This window comes from Pipistrellus hanaki, assembly GCF_964339955.1.
Source record: "Pipistrellus hanaki genome assembly, chromosome: 10".
NCBI lineage: Eukaryota > Metazoa > Chordata > Mammalia > Chiroptera > Vespertilionidae > Pipistrellus > Pipistrellus hanaki.
The window spans coordinates 41151928-41174453 of NC_140512.1; the positions used below are offsets into that span (position 1 = coordinate 41151928).

A 22526-nucleotide genomic window follows, 5' to 3' on the forward strand; every position below is an offset into this window, starting at 1 on the left:
GTCGATGTTTCTCTCTCATCGATGTTTCTAACTCTCTATCCCTCTCAATTCCTCTCTGTGTAAAATAAATAAAATATATATATTTTTAAAAAAATTCTCTCCATATAGAATAATTAGGAGACTATCCAGGCTTGGCTATCCCAGTTTCTGGAGGATTCTAGTATCTCTTTAATTTACAGTTAAAAGAGAAGCAAGACTTTGAAGAAAGAGATCAACTAAATGGAAACTTATTACGTTGTTATTTACAGTAAATTATTATCAGTGTGGGGATATGATATATATGCATGCACATATTAATAAGTTCTTAACCAAACTCTATAATGTTCACTTATTATCAGACATAGCTCCTCTAACTAGCAATTTATCAAAAGCCCACACTCCCGAGAAAACTCTTTAAAAGGCGCAGGCTGGCAGCTATCTTATCTCAGATCCACACCAGATGGTTTGGGAATTAACATAATGGGTTTAAAATTTTTGTTGTTGTTGTTATTGTTGATTTCAGAGAGGAAGGGAGAGGGAGAGAGAATCATTGATCGGCTGCCTCCTGGAGATCAAGCCTGAAACCCCAGGCATATGCCCTGACCAGGAATCAAACTGTGACTTTCTAGTTCATAGGTGGACGCTCAACCCCCGAGCCACTGCGCCAGGCAACATAATGGGTTTTAAATATCATTTATCTGGGGGAAAATGGGTGGTTTTCAAAATGTGTGGATTGGCTAAAAAGTTTCTCAAAACTTGCTGCCCTTGGACAGGTAGGCACGAGAATCTCACCAGCCCCAGAGCCAGCGTCCTAAAGAATGGTCCCAGGCTGGATCCCCAAGTGTGCCCGTGTCTTCTGCAGGTCACAGCCTAGAATATGTTTACATGTGTCTCAAGTAAACTTTTCAAGTAAGGGATTGTCGTAGTTCATAAGATATAAAATTAGGACATGCAGCATGGGCAACGGTAGGTTTACAGTCGTAATAGAGATAATACAATAATTCATAAGTAATACAAGAATAAACACTACTTAACATACTCACAAGTGTAAACCTGCTTTTGCCCACCCCTGGTTTTGCCCTTGCAAAAGAGGTTTTATTTTTGTTCTTGGCCCTGCTTGCTTGTAGGAGTGCTTCTCAATTAGGTGTGAGAAGTTCTCTCATTATAATCTAGTAGCAAGCATGTAGAGGAGGAAACTTCAAGAGAGCCCTCACCTACTGTATAAGTTTGCTTGGGTTGCCATGCCAGAGTATCACAGATTGGGTGGCTTAACCAAACAGAAACTTAATTTCTTAGTTTTGGAGGCTAAAAGTTCAAGATCAAGGTGTCAGCTAAGGTCTCTCCTTGGTTTGTAGGTGGTTGTCATCTCCCTGTGTTTTCACATGGTCTCCCCTCTGCGTGTGTTCCAGTCTCCTCTTATCACAGCACTCGTATTGGCTTAAGGCCGACTCTAATGACTGTATTTAGCCTTATTTACCTCCTAAAGGCCCTGTTCCAAAAGACAGTCACATTTTAAGGCTCTGAGGGTTAGGACTTCAGCACAGTTCAGCCCGTGACACCTCCCAGTGTTCAGCGTTTGCCCAGGGTATAAAAGCCTAATGATGTGAACAGCTAAACCAGTCATTTTACAGAATTGTTTCAAAGAAAGATACCCACATTACTATTCCCATCCCTGTTTGCCTTCATTCTTGGTATTTGTGTAGCTGTTATCATAAATTTTTTTCTTTGTTGGAAATGATAATATATCCCTGGGGGTAACGTTCCCATCACTATATCAAGGATTTCTCCAGAGCCTGGAGCATGTGAGGTGTGGCTTTAATACTTCTCTCTCAGCACCAACTACCAAGCTCCTCTAGTATTAGAGGAGCAAATCTGTGAATTGTAAACATCAAAATCAAAGAGGGGTGGTGGTGGTGACATTTTTTCTTTTTTTTCCTTCCTCCCTCCCTCCCTTCCTCTCTCCCCTTCCTCTTGCTTACTTTTTTCTTTCCTCCCTTCCTCCCTCCCTCCTTCCCTCTCCTCTTCCTCTCCCCTCCCCTCCATCTTTCTTTTTTCTCTTCTCTTCTCTTCTCTTCTCTTCTCTTCTCTTCTCTTCTCTTCTCTTCTCTTCTCTTCTCTCCTCTCTTTTCTATCAATCCTTCCTGGAGGATATTTCCCATTGATTTTCTTGAGAGGGGGAGAGTTAGAGAGAAACATCAAAAAGAGAGAGACACATCCATTGGTTGCCTCATGTACCCAGCCTGACAGGGCAGGGGATCGAGCCTACAACCAAGGTACATGCCCTTGATCAGAATAGAACCCACGACCCTTCAGTCCACTGGCCAATACTCTATCCACTAAGCCAAACCAGCTAGGGCAACATTTTTTTTCTTTTGTAATTTCTGACAGCTCTAGGTTTTAAGAAAAATAGCATGATAGGAATACATAGACCATCTTAACAAAGATTGATTGCTTTCTTTTTCCACTAGCCTTTTATCCCTTACATCCATTTGAGTCCATATTCTAATGAGCAGGAGTTTGAGTAGAAGAGATTTCTATCAGAAGTAATGAAGTGGGTGATCTGGCACATTTCTGGCCTTTAGTTTTTATACTTGATTAAACTAACCCAGATAAGTCTCAGAAATTGAGTTTGGACTTTTAACAAAGAGTATGGAGCAACTCCATCTCAGAAGTGATGGGTGTTAGAAGCTGGTAAGTGTGGCCAGGACCGGTTTGGCTCAGTGGATAGAGCGTTGGCCTGCAGACTGAAAGGTCCCGGGTTCGATTCCAGTCAAGGGCATGTACCTTGGTTGCGGGCACATCCCCAGTGGGGGGGGGGTGCAAAAGGCAACTGGTCCATGTTTCTCTCTCATCGACGTTTTTAACTCTCTGTCCCTCTGTGTAAAATCAATAAAATATATTTTTTTAAAAAAAGCAGGTAAGTGTGTTGGAAGGAGATTTGGGTTTATAAAGACAACTTGTGTTGACTTGGATCACTTAATGTGTTCATTGTTTAATTTTGTTTTGTTTTGTTCTCCTAACATGATAATAAAGGAACATTTACATCATAGTTCTCTGAGTGTTCAACACATTAGTGTATAGGAAAAAAATAATTGTAATCCTATAATTTAACTAATAGACTTGAGTTTCACAGGAATTACAAATCATACTGTCTTTCAGAATGTCCACTTGGTAGCCAAGTGGCTGGGAACCTTGGAGAAACTCCTTGAACGATTCAGCCAAGGAAGCCACAGAGATTACAGGGTTTTCATGAGTGCCGAGACTGCACCCACACCAAATGAACACATCATCCCACAGGGACTCCTGGAAAATTCCATTAAGATCACTAATGAGCCCCCCACAGGAATGCTGGCCAATTTACAGGCTGCTCTCTACAACTTTGATCAGGTAAGAAAGGAGAAGCCGGGTCTGACACTGAGTCAGGGCCTTCTCCCATAACGGTGGAACCATCATCTGCTCATGAAACGTGTACAGAGGGATGAAGTGAATCTTGATATGTGTGTGTGTGAGTGTGAGTGTGAGTGTGAGTGTGTGTGTGTGTGTGTGTGTGTACGTACGTCTGTGCTTAACTTTTTCTCTAGTGCCTTCTGGGTCAATACCCAGACCATTATGAAAGAATTATAATAATTAGCTATCTACGAATATAGTTTTGAAGAATACAGTTAATTACTTAATTAAATAATTGAGTCATTTGTAGCATATATAAACACAAAAGACTGTGTAAACAGAAGGGACTAAAAAAAAAACATTGTTGGACCAGTTACATATTTGCAGTATGCTTTTTTTGTGAACTACGGTGGGCATGTATTTGTTTTTTTAATTGCCCCTCGATTTATAATTTCTGGCTGTTGTGACATTCTCAAAGTAGGTTTAGATATATTGAAAGAGGTTTTATCTAACTCCCTAAAACAATTGTCTTTCAATATATCTAACTCTTCTGTTCTTACTTTGAGCATTTCTTTAGCAATTATGCTTCAGTTCAGTTGTCCTTCAGCCTTTGTTGTTGTTTTTTTGTTTTGTTTGTTTGTTTTTGGTAAGGACCCCGTTGATAGTCTGATAAAATACACATTTTCAAAATGTGTTATGTATAGTCATAGGGATAAATAGATCCCCCAAGCCTATGTATGAAGTCCTCTAGCTAAAAACCACCAGTTCTAGTTTATTGATCAGTTCTTTTCATTGCTATCTGGAAAGCCACTTCTATTAACTGAGGGTTACATTTATTGGAAAGATTCTTAAGAATTTCAAGGAGTATATTATTTCTTATCTAGTGGAAAGGGTGCTCTGAAATATTAAGACTAAATTTGATCATAAGTAGCAAAATCGAAGTGATGCACTAAATGAACTTCCCAACAAACATATTTGGCCAAAAACTAAACACACAAATGGAAACTGTAAGGAAAACCTAAAATTGTAAAGAGTCTTTTATGAATGCTGACCTGTCATTAAGCTAGAAAACAAGATTTGTCTTTAATTCAGATTATGCCGTTCACGGGAATTAACTCGTGTGCCCTAGCTATCTAACTATCTGTGAAGAGGTTCCCAGCACCCTTTTATCAGGATTGTGGTTGGCCATTTACCAGAAGCATAAAAGCAAAACAAAACAAAAAAGCAGCGGCTTAAACAAGGCTAAAAATCACTTCTCCCATGTGAGATTTCTGGAGTTGGCTCCTGTGTGTCACCACAAAGTTGTCAACAACCCTGTAGGGCGTTAGGTGACTTGTTAGATCATAATTCCTAAATAAAAGTTTGACACTTCTGTTTGGTCCCCTACAGATTTTTTAAAACATATTTTTATTGATTTCATAGAGGAAGGGAGAGGGCTAGAGAGATAGAAACATCAGTGATGAAAGAAATCATTGATGGGCTGCCTCCTGCACACCCCCTACTGGCGATTGAGCCTGCAACCCAGGCATGTGCCCTTGGTCGGAATCGAACCAGGGGCCCTTTAGTCCAAAGACCGACACTCTACCCACCGAACAAAACCACCCAGGGCCCCTACAAATTTCTTACTAACAGTAATATATTTTTATATCTTTCAAAATTAATTCTAATTATATGGTTTCCCATTTTTGCCTTCTCAAAGTAGCCTTTTATTTGATGTATAGTTGTAGGAAAGTTATTTTTAAGGGGTGTATATTTTTGAACCCCATCAGCTTCCTAGTGTGTGGCCTGGCCAGTTCTAGAACTGTAGTTGGTGGTAGCCCTGGGTTCCGATGAAAGTGATACAGAAAGAAACTACAAAGCTCTCCTGGTCCTGGACCAGAGAACAAATCTAGTCTTGGTTTCAACTTTCACCAGAAGCCCCCCGGGAGACCAGCTCTGAAATCCTCCCCCACCCAAGGATGCACAGTACCTCTGTAGGTGGCCCCGGGTGTCAAGCTGGCTGTCCTATAGCCCTTTTAAAGAACAAAGCAGGAAGGTACAGATTTGGCCTTGTCTCCTGTTGCTGCCCAACCTCAGCTGAAGGAGTCGTCCTTGACTTTTCCGGTTTGCCTCAGACAACGGCCAAATCTGAAGGTGGGTGAAGTACTACCTCTAAACCATCAATCAGTCGGCTCTTTTGTTACCTTTTAATTTCATGGCTGTTGGGGCATGACTATATCCATGTAGCATACCAGGACTCAGCTTTCCTTCTGCATTAAAAAAAATTTTACAGATCTAGTTTAGGGGGTATATATATATATTTTAACCTCTGTATGCCATTCTGTTATCCCAAAAATTTTATTTCTAGTTCATTAGGAGGAAACCATTGGTCTTGATGATTGTATTTGTGGAGGTCGGCACAAAATTATAGTGATTCAAACTAGGTAATTTCTCTCAGATATAACTGGCAGCTCTGTCCATGAGGTCAGCCACACACCCAAGCTGAAGGGTGCCTCTGCTAGTCCTCACTCTGACTTCTGTGAGTGTCCAACCATCCCTGGTTTTGGCCTACAGAAGAAGGAAAAGAGCAACCACCAAGGCAAACAATTTCCTTTTAAATAGAGGACTAAGTTAGGTCACTGCTGCTCAAATTCTGTTGGCATCTTGGTTATGTAGTGCATCTGGCTTATGGGTGGCTGGGAAGTAGTCTTTTGATGACTGGCCATGTGCCCATATATTCTGTCTCACTGTGAAAGCAGGGACAGATAGTATTTGGGTTTAAATAATATCTGTTACCCAACTTTGACAAGGATAGTTTTGCAGAGGAGGGATGCAGTCAAGCAGTACACAAAATGAATTGTCTCGTTTTCTAGGGAAGCATTCAGAAGAATAGCTAAAGCAAAATAAAAGGGTTCCTCTTGCATCAGCAGACTGGCAAATGGGAAACAGACAGTCTCTGAGGAGGCTCTCCAAGGACACACCCTGCTAAAAACCGCATGTCCTCTCTCTTCCAAATCCCCCTCCAAGTCCTTTACAGCTGTGGTTCTCAACCTTCCTAATGCCGCAACCCTTTAATAACGTTCCTCATGTTGTGGTGACCCCCCCCCCCCCAACCACAAAATTATTTTCGTTGCTACTTCATAACTGTAATGTTGCTGTTGTTATGAATCACAATGTAAATATCTGTGTGTTTTTTTTACCCCCCGATGGTCTTAGGCGACCCTGCTAGCGGTTCTCAACCTGTGGGTCGCGACAGGTCCCATTACCAATGGGTTACGGAACGTTTTCCTTTCCTCCCAGGATACGCTCGAAGTGTGCTCCAAGGAGCAGGAGTTCAAAAGCATCCTCTTTGCCCTGTGCTATTTCCACGCCTGTGTGGCCGGGAGGTTGAGGTTCGGCCCCCAGGGCTGGAGCCGCAGCTACCCCTTCAGCCCCGGGGACCTCACCATCTGTGCCGACATCCTCTACAACTACTTAGAGGCCAACCCGAATGTAAGTGCCGGCGGGCAGATAACCTCCTCCGGGGAGTGGACTGTCTGTCAGTCTTTGGGCGCTATCCACAGGGACCGTGATTTCTCTTTGGAAGCTATTATTGAAATGGCAGACACTCCCTAAGCATCGATTTCTCTTTGGAAGCTATTATTGAAATGGCGGACACTCCCTAAGCATCGTCTGCCGAGTGTGAAAATAAACCAGATCAAAGGTTTCCTGGCAATGGATGCTTGGATTTTGTAAGATAAGGTCACACCAGTTCTACATCAGCAGCTTCGTGAAAAAAAGAAAAAAATGTCCTTCATTATATTAACAAAAACAGTGGTTTACACGTGCACGGATGCCAGATTCATTAGGCAGGTAATGAAGCATTTGCACAAATGTAATTACATACAGCAGTTCTGACAGTTCATAACACTGCATTAATAATCACCACAATTATTCCTGATGATGGAAGCAATTTACAGCGCGTCACCAGGATAAATAATGGTGCATTTCCTGCATATGTCATTATTATGTATTAAGGATGCCACCTTGTTGTGACTTTCTCAGTAACGTTCCCCTTGATTTGAAGTTAAAGGTAGATGAATGATTTTGGTTTGTAGCTCAAGTGCGTTCCGCAGATGGGAAGGGCAATGCTTCATCAGGAACATTTGTGTAAACTCATATAAACCCAATGATTGCACTTCAGAAAGGAGCCATTTGTAAGAATTTTCTGGCTTAGTCCTCATAAGGAGGACTTTTTCCATTAAGTGAAGTCTGAGATACATTTGTCAGAATCACCCAGGTGTGTTCTAGGCCACACTCTCTACAAGGGGCCTTTAAAACAACTCATCCATTTATCTATGTATAAGTGACTGTTTTATGTCCTTTTATGCCCCTAGTTACAATTTTTGTTATCCAAGTTTTTTCAAATTTCAAAGATGATTTGACTACCCAACTGGCCCACCTCTTGCATCCCTCCCCGGCTCCTATTGTGCACCAGGGAGGTATCTCGGCCTGGCCTGTGCCCTCTTGCAATCCAGGACCCCTCAGGGGATGTAAGAAAGCCGGTTCCAGCCAGATCCCACAGGCCAGACCAAGGGACCCCACTGGCGCACAAATTTGTGCACTGGGCCTCTAGTGTATACACACACACACACACACACACACACACACACATATATATATTTTTAATTTATTTTTCTTTAGGGAGAGAGGAAGGGAGAAGGGGAGAAACATCACTGAGAGCAACATCTATTGGTTGCCTCCTGCACATTTCCCACTGGGGATGGAGCCTGCCACTGGACATGTGCCCTGAGTGGGAATTTAACTGGCAACCTTATCAGTGGGATGTCGCTCAACCAACTGAGCCACACTAGCCAGGCCAACCTTAGGTTTTTAACACACCCACTTGTCTCTCAGATGTCTTGACCTGAGTCATTTGCTACACATCGCAAAGCAAGTGACAAGCATTGGTGAATTAAGTTAACATGTGCACATACTAGTAGTTTGGTTGTACAAGGTGCCCTTTTCAGGAAGGAATCTGTAAAAAAGCAGGTCAGCATTTAAGGAAAGAGAATTGGTTTTTAAAAAGGATTAAAACCTTGAGGGAGATACATACTGAATGGTAAGATGCATAGCAGCCATGAATTAAAGTAATCAGAGAAATAAAATTAAGAGTCTTTGTTTTACATCTGTTTCAGCTATATGGAAGGTAGTCTATTGGGTTGGTTGAGAGAGCATGGTACAGGCTAGTCCCTTCTATTTTCCATTCACATGAAACCAGCTTCAGAGAGAGACATATTGGAGGTTCATTTATTCCAATTCACATAAACTTGTAGCAAGTACACTGGACTAGCTGGAGCAATTTTACTTGTTCCGTCACATCATGCCACAAAGGAAGGCTATAATTAAATTCTTACTTGAACGGTTGGGAGGCGGTATATTGCCCCCAAGGGTATAAAGGTTCCTGTCTGGAAAGGCTTCATCACAAACTGGCATGTTTTGCAAACCCAGAGGAAGCTAAAGGGTAGCAGAGAGAGACTGCAAACCACTGTGAGGCCAAATGCAGAGGAGACAGAGTGATTTCTTGAGTAAAGCACAATACAGCCATTAGTTACCACCCCTAAACAGGTAGGTAGGCTGGTTGTGCCATCAAACAAGCCCTCAGGTCAGTCCGTGGCAGGGGGGTTGGTTTGCAGAACTTTTGGAGGTCGATGGGATTCAAACTACACCCCAACTCAGATTACTTTTATGTTTTCTTTTCCTGAGCTGGACCATAAAAACATGCCATAACTCAGTGGATGGAGCGTTGGCCTGGGGTTTGGTTCCGGTCAGGGGCATGTGCCTTGGTTGCGGGCACATCCCCAGTGGGGGGTGTGCAGGAGGCAGCTGATTGATGTTTCTCTCTCATCGATGTTTCTAACTCTCTATCCCTCTCTCTTCCTCTCTGTAAAAAAACAATAAAATATATCAAAACAAAACAAAACAAAACAAAACAAAAAACACATGCCATAAGTCCAAGGCCCTGAGAACCAATATCCTCTCCTGATTTTTGGTAAGATTTTGCATGTGTATACTCCCCCTGCATACCATGTTCTAGGACTGCTTCCTTTGCTCTAAAATCTGCTTAAAAAGCTCAGTGTTAGTGAATTTCCAATGACTTATTCAAACACTGAAAATAATTCTCTCAAGAAAGTCTATGCAGAAGCCTAATTTCTGGACATCTTTTACAAGGCCAGTGCTCTGAGCCCTGAGCCTCTTGGGGGGGTGGGGGGGAGAGACAGTTTTAGGGACCATTGTGTTAGAGGGGCTTGTGGAGAGGCAGATGCCCTGGGCCCGGGAGTGAACATGTGTGTGATTTCCGCCCCCAGATCCCATGGGAAGACCTGCGGTATCTTTTTGGCGAGATCATGTATGGGGGCCACATCACAGATGACTGGGATCGCCGGCTGTGTCGGGTGTATTTAGAGGAATTCATGAATCCATCTCTGGTAAGACTTTTTTTTTTTTTTTAATTCACTGAGGAGAAACTTCTGGTGAGAATTGCTATGGCACAGAGGTCTATATGTGGAAGACACAGAGTGACTCTGAGAATCGCTTTGTATAAACAATCCTTGGAGATGTTATTGAGGATCCCTGGCTTTTTGTGATGCATTCTGGCTCACCTTCATGGGAGCGGGAAATGTGTCCGAAATGCAGGGTCTTGGGCCGTGTGCCAGACATAGAGGATCAGAATCTGTGTGTTGATGGGTGATTTCTGTGTCCAGGGGAAGCAGTCTCACACACACACTCACTGGCCTTTGGAATAGCGGGTGAGGTATGCAGAACTGACAGTTACCCCATTTTATAGACAAAAAGCGTGAGACCCGGTAGGTAGTTGGCCCCAGGCCACTCAGTGAACATGGACAAGTAAGCATTCTAGCCTGAAGACAGGTGGATTGATTTCAATAGGAGGACTCTGAAATTAGTAAAATGTATCGTTTTTCCCCGTCACAGAAGCCATGGAGTCTTCTAAATGTTAACCACTAACCCCTAACTAAATACGTGATCAAGAAAAATGTGCTTGGAAAACCCAGTTCTTCTTCTGTGAGGCACAGGGAGCGCACCCCTGTACTGGCATTGAGAGATGAGGCTCCCTCTGCCCATCCCTCATCTTTCTAACCCGGTGTCTGCGTAGACCAAGCACCCATGTGGTTCATAACCAGGGCTGTGCTGTCTGGCCAAAGCACTCAGTCCTGGTCTCCCACGTTTGAAGTAGCTGCAAGTAGCGGCCATATTTCTCTCATGCTCTCTCTCTCAAAAGGTTTCCAAGTTCATGGCCATCGCATGGTTATTTCTTGGAAACCCAGGATGCCCTATGTCATGTTATTTCGACTCCCAGTTGCACAAAACACCAACTGTGTTTAGAGCAGTGCCATTTTTTAAAATAGTTTGAGCCAACTCCTGTTTATCGTTTCTCTGAGGACTGCGTCTCGTAAAAACATTCTGTCGTTTCAATCACTTTCCTCGAGTCCACTTTGAAAAATGATATAATTGTGCCTTAGAAAACACGGTGTATTGCAGAATAATTTAGAAAATTGGGTACATAATGTTAAACAATTTGGGAACAATGCGGTAATTTCCTGCCATGTGACCATTCCTTAAGTTAGTTTCTTTGGCTGGTGAGTCTCCTGGTCTCTCCCGAGTTCTACGGGAGCAGAATTTCACAGGTCAGAAGGACACTTTCAGTCTACCACCACCCAAGTCACTCCTCAGAAGAGGTCTGGAGCAGGTTACCATGGAGACGGGAAAGCTAAACAGTGGTGGAGCCTGACCTTTACAGAGGCTGATTTCTCGGCATGATGGTGGAGGTTGGGGGCAGAGTGAGAAGCTCATGCTGAGGTTTCCTCTCTGGCTTTGGCCTGAGGGTAAGGAACAAATTACTGTTGGCAAGCGAGACCGTCCATTAACCTTCCCAAGTCTGAACTCCCACTCAAATAACTGTAAAATAAAGACAGACGATAGAGCCTGGGGGGCATTCCGGGAGTTTGCTAGCCCTTTAAAATAACTTCGGTACAGATCTGGCGAGGTTTTCGGGATGGGAAGGCTTCGTCTGCAATCTCACATCCTCTCTGGACAGCACTGCCTACCTGTTCAGCTCCCCAAAGGGAGGTCAAGCGAGGGTGACTCGGTGACAGAGGCTGTGGGGCCGTCATTCCGTCCTCTTGCAGACATTTCCTGCTCGTGCTGTTGATAGTGTGGGAACGTGATCCGGATGTCTTTTTGCCACTTCTCACAGTGGTTAACTTATTTGGACATTTGTATCTTGGGTTGCATTGGACTATGCCCAGAAAGCAATCAGCAGCATGGGGTTCCAAGTTATGCTGCTCAGAATACTCTGTGACGCTGTCCTGTTAGGGTGACTGAGCTCCTTGTTGGATAAACACCTTTGCACTCGGGGAGGGTTCCCTGATGGCAGTGAGCCTCAGAGTGTCTCAGAGTTAGGAAATTATTAATATTCTCTCATGTACAGTGTGTACTTGGCAACGCAAAACAAGTAATACTTTAAATTACTTCTGCAAAATAAGTTTTAGTTATCTGAAAGTTGTCATATTTGAAAGATGATTTTGGTGAAATCAGCCCTGGCTGGTGTGGTTTGGTTGTTTGGGCGTCATCCTGTGCACCCAAGGGTCATTGGTTTGATTTCTAAAAGTAGCTGCACCATTTTGTAGCCACCACCCATGCCTGAGGATTCTGTTCTCTCCACATTCTTGGTAACACGTTCATTGCCCATATTATCTTTTCCTGGTGCGGGTGAAGTGTATGGCGTTGTGGTTTTGATTTGCATTTCCCTAAATATCACGATACTGAGCATCTTCTCTTGTGCTGCTTAGCCACGTGTGTATTTTCTCGAGGGCAATGTCTGTTTAGAACTATTGATTCTTTGAGGCCTAACAGTCTTTTCAAACTGCCCTCCCCCATGTGCAAGGCAGATGCCACGTGCAGAGCTTTGTAACCCAGGCCCATCAGCAGGAAGCAGCTTTTCATAAACGCCCTGGAGAGGGCAGGGAGCAGGCCTGGGCCGAGGCAGGATTCACGGAGCTGCTTCAGTACGGAGCCTTTGCAGGGTCCTGAAAGCAGAGGGAGAACTCAGATCCCTGCTCGTAAAGTTTCTGTGCAACATGTAATTTAAAGCGGGGCTATGAAAAGTGCATGTACTGGGAACGCATAAGCTATAGGGTCCTACTGAAATGAAGTCAAAATTATATTAACATCAAACATCAGCCTGGGCAAGTTACACAAAATGGGGCTGTTTGGGGGAACCACGGATTGGAAGCACGTGTCCAGGGGGCCAGTACACAGGCGGCTCAGCTGCTCCCTGGCTGTGCTTGTCTCCTGTGCCTCTGGCTGTGCGTGTATCCTGCGCCCCAAGCGAATTCAGGCTGAGTCTTCTTAGGCTCGGCTCCACGTGTGTTCCCTAGACTCCTCCCCAGAGGAGTAATTGATCCTTCTGCCATCCAGGCAGAAGGATCAATTATGAAAATGCTGCGAAACATTTTGAGAGTTTGCTATCCAGTTGTTTACTGGAACTGCTTAGCAGAGTTTCTCAGTGTTTAGGAAGCAAGGATGGGTGCCAAGTTATTTTATTTCTTTTTTTTTTTTTTTAAAGAGAGTGAAAGAAAGGAAGTGGGGGGTAGGAGAGACATCCATGAGAGAGACACTTGGATTGGTTGCCTCCCATATGAGCTCCGACCAGGGGTGGGGATCGAACCTGCAACCCTTCGGTGGCTGGGAAGGTGCTCTAGCCACTGAGCTGCACCAGCCAGGGCTGATTGATGCCCATTGTGTGTGGAATAACCCATTTCTCCTTTGTGGTGGAAGATTGAAGATGAGCTCCTGCTGGCACCGGGCTTTGCGGCGCCACCTAACTTATGGGACTACTCCGGCTACCACCAGTACGTGGAGGAGACACTCCCGCCAGAAAGCCCCACGCTGTATGGCCTCCATCCGAACGCGGAGATAGAGTTCCTGACGGTGACGTCCAACACGCTCTTCAGAACTTTGCTGGAGACGCAGCCCAGGAGAGCACTCGTCAGCAAGGAGCTGGAGCCGTCCACGGAGGACAAGGTGAGGGTCTTCCTTGTCTTCGCTATTGAGGTCAAATGTGTACACGGTGCAGTGCACGAACCCAAGTGTACAACTCCGTCCGTTTTTATCTTTGTATGTACCTGTGATTATGTATCCACCCAGACCAAAATACAGAATGTTTCCAGTATTCTAGAAGGATACACATGCTCCTTACCGGTCAATATACCCCTCCCCTCCAGCCCAAGGGTAACCTAGTCTCCATACCTGATTTGTCACCATAGGTTCGTTTTGCTGTGTTTGAACTCCAGACACACACAGCCACATAGCCACGTACTCCTTAATATGTGGCTCCTTCCATTGCATATTACATATTTGTGGGTTTCATCCATGTGTGCACTGACCAGTGGCTATTTTTGTTTAATATCCAGTTCTTTAACCTGTTAATGGACGGCTGTTTGGGTTGTTTCTAGTTTTTCACAATTATGTATATCACAGCCATGAACATCCATGTATAGTCTTATGTCCATCAACAAAGGTAGCTCCCCAAAATATCCACTCATAATACTCACTCAGAAGTGGAATCGCTGGAGCAAAGGACATGATGTTAGCACACTAGCCATCAGGTCTTATAGCAAGGTCCCAGGATTATTTCTTAAAGTTTTTCAATTACTTATTGACATAAGGCCATTTGTTGAGAAACTTCTTTGTAATTTAGAAACTACAGGATTTGTTGTAAGGTATTGTGTTCTATACACTAACAGCTTCCATGTGAATGTTAGATTTTTTAAAAAGAAAATGAACAAGGTAAAAATTCATCCATTTGGGAAAAGGTATAGTTGTGAATAGAAGCAGGGAGGTAGATGAGGTTTTTCATCTAGTTTTTGGATTTGTCTTTCTAACAAGGAAGCTGATCATGCTACCAGAAACTGAAAAGCAAATGACGTAAAGATGCCTCAACACCCTAGATTGGCAAAAAGATTGAAGCAATAACCATCTATTGGGTGCTTACGAGGGGCACTAAAGAAAGCGCTCGAAAGAGTATCAGGCTCCTTATTTCAGAGATAAGCTTACGGACATCCCAAAGCCAAACGGCTAAAAAGGGCCAAAGAAGGAAACCAAATTCGAGCTGATTCCAAAAGCCATTCTTTACCCACCTTCCAGGCTAGGCATCTTTTAAGTGCATTAGCTGCTATTATGAATGAGTTTAAGATTTCAGAATCTGACAAGGTACCTGCCAGGGTGCTAAAGCAACTTGCAAGCATGGTGTCAGCACCACAAGCAGTAATCTTGAGAAAGCAAGGAAAGAGGGTGTCTGAGGCTGGAGACAGGCAATACGCAAGTCTTTGGTCCACTGTAGGTATTTGTTGGTTTTCCGGAGCTCGGTAATGTGGCTTAGATAGAATAAATATGCACATCAGAGAACTACACACACACACCCAATGTATAAGTCTTTCATTTCGTAGGGCAAAAGTAAGAGAAATAGAGACCTCCTTGTTGAAAATGTTGACCAAATTGCTTCCCAAATTTTAAGATATGTTAGAGGGCAGTGTCAGAATCACCAAAATTAGCTCAAGCTTAAAGGGCACCTTTTAAATTAACATATTACAAACTGTAATATGCCTAAACATTGGGGTTCTATTTCCTGATTGCATTTTTATGTACAAATGAGGTACAATTATATTCCCTAAATGCTAATCCTATATGAACTGCAAATAGGAGGTAGCTCCTCCCCATGGGAACTAACGGAGGCGGCTACTCTGACGCAGAAGGGAACTGAGGGAGCTGGCAGTGCCACTCCTGGGGATGCCCACCTCCTGGGAGTGGGAGGCATCTTTTAAGCGCATTAGCGTTTTGGGGGAGTTATATGATATATTCTGGGACTTAACAACAAAAGAAGCGATATAGTCACTGTGACCAAAAATGAAAGAAGAGCTAAATCTTTGTGTGTCTGTGACTTAAGGTGAAGAATATCTTGGAGGACATCTTGGAGAAACTCCCGGAAGAGTTCAACATGGCAGAGATCATGCAAAAAACCTCCGACAGAAGCCCCTACGTTCTTGTTTGCTTCCAGGAATGTGAGAGGATGAACCTTCTCCTACGGGAGATCCATGTGTCGCTTCAGCAGTTAGACCTCGGTCTGAAGGTAAGTTGAAGTGGGCGAGAGCTGGCTTCCCCATCGGAAGCTAGTCACGAGGTGGCCTTTCTCTCCATGCAAGGGGGAGCTGATGCCGTCCCCCGCCATGGAAGCCCAGCAGTCCGCGCTGAGTTACGACACGGTGCCAGATACGTGGAGCAAACTGGCTTACCCATCTACCTACGGCCTGGCCCAGTGGTAAGCTGCCCCATCCAGGCTCCCACTGCCTTTGCCTCCGTGCTAGTTCATTGTTTTGAAGCAGTGTTTCCCAAAGTGTGGTACGCGTACCCCCAGGGGTATGGGAAGAGTTGGGTGGGGGTACGCGTTGCACCGGAGTTTGGTGGGGATATGCACTGCACCGTGCTTAGCTGCACCTAATTCTACATTCTCATGAGTACGAGGGGTACTCAGCGTTACGAAAATTATAGAAGGGGTACACATATGTCAAAAGTTTGGGAAACACTGTGTATTCAGCCCCCAAAGAGCCTATACTCATTAAGTTTGCAAACTACCACTGCTTCAATTGTGTTTCCTTAACGCATTGCCTACTACTTTAAAGGCAAAAATTGAAAGTCAAGATCAGAGCAAGATTTAAATTCTACCTCTTATTTGTTAGCTATTGGATCCTGGACAGAATATCTGAGCTGGTTTCTCATTTTATCACCTGAAAAATGCAGATAACACAGAATTCCCTCACTGGGGGAATTGTTATGGCCATGAGAGGCAACTTGAAATTCCTCTCATGTCATCACATACCCTCGATTTCAGTTTTTAAATAAAACAGCTTATTGGCTTATATGACTGAAAAACCCACAGGTAGTTCCAGCTTCCGACTTTGCCTGATCCAGGCCCAAGCCACCCAGTAGGAGCTACGAATGGTCTGTGGTTGGTAGCTGCCTGAGCTGGAACTCAAATCTCCTAGGCATGGTATCAGTCAATATTTGTTGTTGCAAATTTTATCTTATTTCCACTATTTCTATTTCCATTTTCTGCTTTCTGAAATTGTTCTACCTTATGCTGCATCACTTTTTTGCTTCAATTTTTACCATTTTTTTCCTGACTTTGAGATCTTCTTGTTTAATTTCCTTCTCTTTACCTAATCATGTCTAATCCATGACCTTGTTTATACAAGGAATCACTCCCTTTTAAAAAACTTGGTGTAAATTGTTTGGCTGTGGTGTTTATCCTCTGCAGTAACCTGTGAAGCACGTCTTCCTCCATCTGCTTTCCCATCCTTGGCCCTTTTTCTGTCATACAGCCTCAAGTGTGTGTTCCCTAACCAGGGACTGGTGACACGGAGCAGGGCACAGGGCCGTGTTCTCAGCTAGCAGAACTTCCCTTCCGGTGACCCAGGTCTCAGGCAGACCTTTCCTGCAGGGGGTCCGTGGGGATGATTCCCGTTCAGCCCCACCTCCCTTGCAACTCTGAGCCAAAGCAGGTCTCAGGAAAACTCAGGGCCAGCCAGAGTGGCCATCGCCCTGGAGAACTGTATCGCTGGCTTTCCTGCCGGGCTGTCTTCTCTGTGCCGTTTCCCCACCGCCTTTCACATTCCCTAACCCCCCACTCAAGGTTTCATGTGTCTCCTAATGTTATCAAAGACGTTCACACTTCCTCAGAGGTAAATTGCAGGTACTTCCTCCCTCGCATAACTGCAGCTGAGAGGCAAAGACCCAGGTAAAAACAGCAGTTTCTCAAACCTCAGGCATGCGATGGATAAAGTAACTTTATAAATAATCTTTCCTGCTTTCAGGTAATTATTGCACATGGGAAGGCTGTTGTCAAATGCTCTGCTCCTCTCTGTGCCTCTCTGGGCAACTCTCGTCTAGTAACCGTCATAGCAGCGTGGCCCCACGCACCCTGCATGTACCTCCGTGTTCCCTGTTGGCACCCGTTAGCCCAGGTCTTACACGGATCCCCTGTGTATGGTCACCACACAGCACTAAGAGGAGCTAAATAACTACTTGATAACAGAGACAAATTTCCCACATTCCCCTGTGTTTCTTGTCCCTAACAGTAACAGCTATAAGATACGCAATCTCTACTGGAAAAAATCTAGCCCCTTTCAAGGGACCACAGTCTGCAAATCACCGGCTAACGATTTCCCTGGTTCTCAGTGGTGTACCTTGCTGCCACCACCCTTCCCCACAGTCCACATCCTTAATCTTAGAGAAACGTCTTTCGTACTAAAACTAAAACGCAGGCCGATTCTTTCCTACCTTCTACGACCCAGGTTCAATGACCTCCTCCTGCGATGCCGAGAACTGGACACTTGGACACAAGACCTCGCCCTCCCGGCGGTGGTGTGGCTTTCTGGCCTCTTCAACCCTCAGTCCTTCCTAACCGGTAAGCCTGCTGCTCACAGAACCGCTGCCCCGGCAGAAAGCCTGTCCCGAGGAGCCTTCCCCGCCCTGCTCACCGGGCCCCATGCGGGGGCCACGACAGAAAAGGGGCAGGAGCGACAGAGGAAATGGCACTCCGGGCAGAGCAGCATCAAAGGGAAGGAGGCCCAGGAACAGCCAAATGAGGTGGGACGTGGTTCGTTCTAGCAAAGGTTTTCTGCCAAGAGCCACACAGTCTCTGCCAAGACCGTGCCCAAGCCACCAGACGGTACTGACCCCATGGGTATGGCTGTTCCAGTAGAAGCTCATTTCCAAAAGCTGCGGGGCTGCCCTGCAGGCCTTGCTCTAATGTGGCCACAGGCAGATACACAGAACCCAACACCGGGCGGGAGGGACCAGGGCAGCCTCGGTAGACGCTCGGCTTGCTGGTGGCTCCTGGGAACCTTACGTACAACTTGACAGCCTTCGTTCATCCCTGTGCCTCCCCCTCCCGCAGCAATCATGCAGACCATGGCTCGGAAAAACGCGTGGCCGCTGGATAGAATGTGCCTGACGGTCGACGTGACCAAAAAAGTCAAAGAAGACTACGGCCACCCCCCCAGGGAAGGCGCCTACCTGCACGGGCTCTTCCTGGAAGGTAGGCCCCCGCGGAGCACAGGGACGGCTCTTCCCTTAAGGCAGGACCTTGTCTCAGCATTCACTCGCACTGGCATCTACCTCATTTTTTGCTTTTTAAAAATTTAAATGCCACGATGGGATCCAACGTGAGCGTATTTTAACCCTTTGCACTCCGAACCATTCTGGACATTGGCTACCAGCTACTCTCGACGCTACTTTGCGGCGGAAACGTGCATTTACAGACCCTCGTATTATTTAGTATAATTTTGGAACCAAGTAACGTATTATAATATTGGACTTATATGAATTGGGTGACATCGAGGAATGTATATTTGCAAAAAAAACCCAATATTTTATTGTTTATAATTTTGTACAGTATGATAAGTTTCTAATTGTTATTACTGACAAGATGATATTTACCAAAATAGCTTTCACCAAACAATTTATTCACTAAGAAAAGAATCACTTTTCCGATTTTCTCACTCGTTAGATCTATGTGCACTGCTCGAAGCTTCAAACCAAAATGAGCTCAGCTTTGAAAATCTTTTCCTCCAGATGTAGACTTGTTTATTTGTAATTATATATCTCACTATACAGTGCGCGCTATGTTCGAAAACCGACCTTTCTTCTACAAACTCCCCTTATCGCTCTTTTCAAGTGGCGTCGCGAAGTGCTCGGACCGTCGTGAGCACACATCTCACGTTCTCGTCCAACACAAAACCCGCTGACATTTCTTGTATATATCTTAGTAATTTTATGATATTTTGATTTAATTTCTTGTGCCATTTCAAGATAAAACTTCAGGGAAACATGCATGTCTCAAAAAGTTGTGTTGAAATAACTCAATTCCCCGTAATCACTAATAAACTGCAATGTCCCTTGAGAGGAGACATCCGAGTGATATGCTAGAATTCCGATGTCCCCTGAGAGGGGACAGCGGAGTGCAAAGGGCTAAAGCATTTAGGGTGATGGCTTCCCCTTAGATTGTATCTGATGTTAACACCACAGGATCATTTACAACCTACACGGAGTTTAAATTATTTTGCTTTTCAATATCTTTCTTGCACTACTCTTTTACTGCAAGACTTCTCCAAGCCTCTAAGATGCCGATGTACATTGTATACCTCTAAGGCAGTGGTTCTCAACCTTTCTAATGTCACAACCCTTTAATACAGTTCATGTTGTGGTGACCCCCAACCATAAAATAATATTTTTAAAAATATATTTTATTGATTTTGTACAGAGAGGAAAGGAGATAAGAGAATTAGAAACATCAATGAGAGAGAGTCATCGATCAGCTGCCTCTTGCACACCCTCTACTGGGGATGTGCCCACAACCAAGGCACATGCCCTTGACCGGAATCGAACCGGGACCCCTCAGTCCCCAAGCCGATGCTCTATCCATTGAGCCAAACCGGTTTCGGCCATAAAATTATTTTCATTGTGGCCCTGGCCTGTTTGGCTTAGTAGATGGGAGCGTCGGCCTGCGAACTGAAGGGTCCCAGTCAAGGGCATGTGCCCGGGTTGTGGGCTCCACCCCCAATGGGAGCCTTGCAGGAGGCAGCCGATCCATGGTTCTCTTTCATTGTGGATGTTTCTCTCTCTTTGAAATAAAAAATATATATTTTTTTAAATTATTTTCATTACTACTTCTAACTATAATTTTGCTAGTTAATGAATCATAATGCAAATATCTGTGTTTTCCGATAGCCTTAGGCGATCCTGCTAGCTAGCAGTTCTTAACCTGTGGGTCACAACCCACAGGTTGAGAACCACTGCTGTAGAGCTTAAGACCATCGGAAAACACAGATATTTACATTACGATTCATAACAGTAGCACAATTAGAGTTATGAAGTAGCAACGAAAATAATTGTATGGTTGGGGGTCACCACAACGTGAGGAACTGTATTAAAGGGTCGCGGCAATGCCCGTCCTAGTCTTGGCCAAAATGCTCTTTTTTTCTACTCTAGAGCGAGGGCCACACGTATGCGCGTTTGAGGGCAGGGGATGGGAATGAGGTACCCGAACGCGGTGTAAGGTAAGGGCCAGTGGGAGAGAATTTGGTGACGTGGATGGAGGCGTCTTTTATTCTGTAACATTCAAACGCACTTTGCTTTTCGAGGTAGGGCAAACTAGTGTGCTTTAGTGCGTCTGGATTGTTATGGGATCTGTTATAAAATTTACGTTTCCTAAGCGCGTAGGTGGTAAGCACAGGGGCAATGGTCTGTGTGGCACCTGGAGAGCAGGAACTTGAACCTCCCTCTCATACCTCAGTCCTGGCCCCGCTCAGTCAGGAAGTGACCGACAAGCAGCAGCGTGACAAATCCGGAACGTTTATTGCCTGCAACAATTACAAGGTGCGGCCCAACACGTCTCACCCTCGGGTTCTTTTTGCTGTAGGTGCGAGATGGGACACCCAGTCCGGGACCATTGCTGAAGCCCGCCTCAAGGAGCTGACATCGGCGATGCCAGTCATCTTTGCAAAAGCCATACCCACGGACAGACAGGAAACCAAGCACACCTACGAGTGCCCCGTGTACAAAACCAAAAGGAGGGGCCCCGACTACATCTGGACCTTCCGGCTGAGGAGCAGAGAGAAGACGGCCAAGTGGGTCCTGGCAGGCGTGGCTCTGCTGCTGGAGGCGTAGACGGGCCCACACTCCTCCAGGCCCGGCGGGCGAACACGGTGCGTGCTTTTCACTGCGCTGTCCTTCTGCACATCTATTCTACCGAGAGGCATAAAACATTCCAGTGTCTGTAACTGCGCATTAACTTTTCTTAAACACCATCCTTAAAAAGTGGGGGAGAGAAAGAGGCAAACGTAGAAAGACATCCTTGGAAACCTAGTCAGAACATGTTAATTTTTAGCTTTCCCTGAGAACAGTGAGTCTCTCTCCCATTTTCATCAAGCTCCCATTGGTAATACCACCTCAAAAGCAAAGGGGTTGGAAGACTCCTGGTCAGGAAGCCGGGTTTTAGCTCTTGTAAGATAGTAAACAAAACTTAAGTTAACAATTAGCTCTTACATTCTTTTAACACAGATGCAACTGGCCCCAGGCAGTCCTGGATGAAGAGGCGGGCGCTCCGAGGCCTCCAGTGTCGGTAACGTGACAGTCCACTTTTTGTTCATTCAAGTTTTAATAAAAAACGAAAACTCTAGTACTCTCATCCATGGTTAATTGCACTTTGTAACTTAGGGGAACATTCTGCAATAGACATTTCCAATCACCCAGAGCAGGCTACACCAGGTCAGTGGTCGGCAAACTGCGGCTGGCGGGCCACCTGCGGCTCGCCGCTCTGTTAGCTGATGAGCTTGCCGCCCACTGCGCTAGACGGTTTGAATGATTGGCCAGGATAAGGTAAACTAAAGGTGCCGTAACAACATGGCCCAGAGTTACTAATTGGGAGGCAAAAGGTCAAGGCAGCATCTGTAATCAAACAGATGTCTAAGGCCATGTTTTCTCTGGAACTTACCCGAACTGTAGCTGCTTTCTAATCATTAACCTGTATCTATAAGATTCCTCAAGGTGCTTAGCTGTCTTCCTGAGATATCTTTGTAAGCATATAAACAATCTTAACAAAAAGCAGTATTTAGATCTACAAAGAATTTCAAGAAAGCGTAGGCACAAACGGTACATAGGGCATGTCTTGCTGGAAAACGCAAAGGTCAGTTGGCCGGTGGTTCTTTCTCCTAATTGTCTTCCACCAGCTGCTTCTGTAAGCTGAGAAGAGGAAGGAGGGCGTTAGTGGGATAAGGAATTAACAGGAGGGGTAGGAGCACAAAGCCCTGAGATCTTATGTGCAGGCCTGACTTCTGCTTCACTGGTGGCAGACCCTGGAGGCAGGTCCCAGGTAGGGTTCGTCTCATTCTGAAACAGTGCTTTTCAAGTTTATTGGGAACCACAACTCCATCTCCTCGTCCTACACCCCCCCAAACCTCTCCTCCCAGCAGGGTCAAGGCTGCCTCGTACACTCCGTTTCTGTATTACACAGGCAGCCCCCCGCTGAAAATCCTAGCAAAGAAGGAAACTTCCCAACAGGGAGA

General features: G+C 45.0%; 2 protein-coding genes across 4 annotated transcripts in view; one reads left to right on the top strand and one right to left on the bottom strand.

Annotated features, from left to right (window-relative positions):
• DNAH11 (dynein axonemal heavy chain 11) overlaps positions 1 to 21648 on the top strand; it is a 197197-nt gene extending 175549 nt beyond the window's left edge. The window contains exons 72-81 of one of the 2 annotated variants that reach the window (XM_084896194.1): positions 3139 to 3366; positions 6646 to 6837; positions 9693 to 9812; positions 13183 to 13428; positions 15350 to 15532; positions 15606 to 15721; positions 17754 to 17866; positions 18359 to 18499; positions 20882 to 21167; positions 21523 to 21648. In XM_084896194.1, coding sequence (XP_084752320.1) covers positions 3139 to 3366; positions 6646 to 6837; positions 9693 to 9812; positions 13183 to 13428; positions 15350 to 15532; positions 15606 to 15721; positions 17754 to 17866; positions 18359 to 18499; positions 20882 to 21129 — 1587 coding nt within the window. In that variant the 3' untranslated portion in view covers positions 21130 to 21167; positions 21523 to 21648. Of the gene's footprint in view, positions 1 to 3138; positions 3367 to 6645; positions 6838 to 9692; positions 9813 to 13182; positions 13429 to 15349; positions 15533 to 15605; positions 15722 to 17753; positions 17867 to 18358; positions 18500 to 20881; positions 21470 to 21522 lie in introns of those variants that run through there. The other variant, XM_084896193.1, reaches the window with a different exon arrangement.
• The window catches only part of CDCA7L (cell division cycle associated 7 like), a 30421-nt gene continuing 28688 nt past the window's right edge, over positions 20794 to 22526 (bottom strand). For both annotated transcript variants that reach the window (XM_084896200.1, XM_084896199.1), the window contains exon 10: positions 20794 to 22203. In XM_084896200.1, the coding sequence (XP_084752326.1) occupies positions 22173 to 22203 (31 nt within the window). In that variant the 3' untranslated portion in view covers positions 20794 to 22172. The remainder of the gene's footprint in view (positions 22204 to 22526) is intronic.